The sequence below is a fragment of the Numida meleagris genome, chromosome 6, assembly GCF_002078875.1.
Source record: "Numida meleagris isolate 19003 breed g44 Domestic line chromosome 6, NumMel1.0, whole genome shotgun sequence".
NCBI classification, from domain to species: domain Eukaryota; kingdom Metazoa; phylum Chordata; class Aves; order Galliformes; family Numididae; genus Numida; species Numida meleagris.
Genome location: NC_034414.1, coordinates 1,436,828 through 1,438,118, shown reverse-complemented (window position 1 = coordinate 1,438,118; position 1,291 = coordinate 1,436,828). Strand labels below are relative to the sequence as shown.

The 1,291-nt window shown below is 62.8% G+C and overlaps 1 protein-coding gene across 2 annotated transcripts; it reads right to left on the bottom strand.

Annotated features, from left to right (window-relative positions):
• Nucleotides 2-1,199, bottom strand: LOC110400873 (membrane-spanning 4-domains subfamily A member 15-like). 2 transcript variants are annotated; one of them, XM_021401203.1, is made up of 4 exons: nt 828-1,196; nt 394-507; nt 220-303; nt 2-140 (listed from the first exon to the last, which is right to left on the bottom strand). In XM_021401203.1, the coding sequence occupies exons 1-4, from the start codon at nt 939-941 to the stop codon at nt 120-122; spliced, it is 333 nt and encodes a 110-aa protein (XP_021256878.1). In that variant the 5' UTR covers nt 942-1,196; the 3' UTR covers nt 2-119. The 2 variants fall into 2 exon arrangements, with proteins under 2 accessions (XP_021256878.1, XP_021256877.1); XM_021401202.1 differs by having other exon boundaries at nt 7-303; nt 828-1,199.

Below are 1,291 nucleotides of genomic sequence, written 5' to 3'. Positions count from 1 at the left end.
GGGGGGGGGCAGGGGGCTAGGTTCAGGGGCTACAAGCATGCCCCAGCCTGCAGCGCAGCAAGAGGAGGTGCCGATGCCCTGGGGCTGCAGGTGGCTTCCGGGACGTCCTTTCTGCCCAGCTATACTTCAGGGGCTACCAGCTGTGAAAGAGAAGTGCTCAGAGATGGCTGCTGCACGGTGAGCTGGGGGTTCCGTGCAGCCCTCCCAGAGCCCTGTCACCTCCGAGTAGCTGGGCGGCTGTGGCAGCTCTGCTTGCACCACGGCCAGGTCCACCCTGGTGGTGCTGGGCACAATCAGCATGGCCTGGAGGGGAAAAACAGCATCCCACGCTTATCCCCAGCCAGGGGCACGAGGAACCCTGTGCTCTGCCTGCTGCTCTCCCCCCACCCTTACCTCATTGGGGCTGAGGCGTGTTGCCCGGCACCAGAAGTTGGCAGTGGCGACAGCAATGCAGAACTCCAGGATGGTGAAGATGAGCAGCACGATGGAGATGCCGTTCCCTGCGAGCTCCAGAGTGGGGAAAGTTCCATCAGCAGTGCCCAGTGCTTGGCGTCCCCCACGCCCTGAGGCTTTTCCCCGTCTCCCACCGGCCCTGGGTCTTGCTCTGTGGTCCTTTGCCTCGCTGCTTTCCCAGAGCTCAGGCAGAACCGGGCACGTGCAGGGCACGAGCCATCTCCCGCTGCACCAGCCCAATGTAGGTCAGGCAACGGCACCGTGCCCACGGGGTGGTGGGAGCCCCAACAAAGCCAAGACCCCAGTAGGGCTAGGGAAGCGCTCCAAGGCGCAGGGGATCCCGAAAGGCTGGATGGATCTGTACCCCCACCTACCAGGACAAGGTGGCTGTCGTCGTCATAGCTGGATCGGTACAGCCCGTTGAAGTTGAGGTCAATGATGAAGGCGACGATGCCCAGGAGCGCAAAGATGGCACTGATGATGTTCATGGCCTGGCTGCCCTTCACCTGCAGGCACGGAGAGGCTTTTCCCGACCCGTTTGCCCCACGGCTGTGGGTAACAGCTCAGGGCCAGCCCCAGCACCACGCCAAGCTCCACCCCTGATGCAGGTACCGGGACCCCAGCGCTCCCTCGGCACTGCTGCTGACACAGCAGAAGGGCTGCATCCAGCTTGGTTAATTCCCCTCTTCCCATTGCTCGCTGACAGAAATAACCTCAGTACAAGTTTCAAACGGGGACGCAGCTTTGCCCCAGCGGGTTTCACCCGGGCACGTGCCGCTCCCCACCTCCCACTAGAGATTTTTTCGTGGGGGGGGGGAGGGGGGAGGAGTCTTTGGAT

Bases quoted from the DNA above. Each gene is read 5' to 3' on its own strand.
- LOC110400873 (XM_021401202.1), bottom strand. From the start codon at position 941: ATGAACATCATCAGTGCCATCTTTGCGCTCCTGGGCATCGTCGCCTTC. The intron at 508-827 runs GTAGGTGGGGGT...CCCACTCTGGAG, and splicing joins ACGACAGCCACCTTGTCCTG to CTCGCAGGGAACGGCATCTC. The intron at 304-393 runs GTAAGGGTGGGG...TTTCCCCTCCAG, and splicing joins CACGCCTCAGCCCCAATGAG to GCCATGCTGATTGTGCCCAG.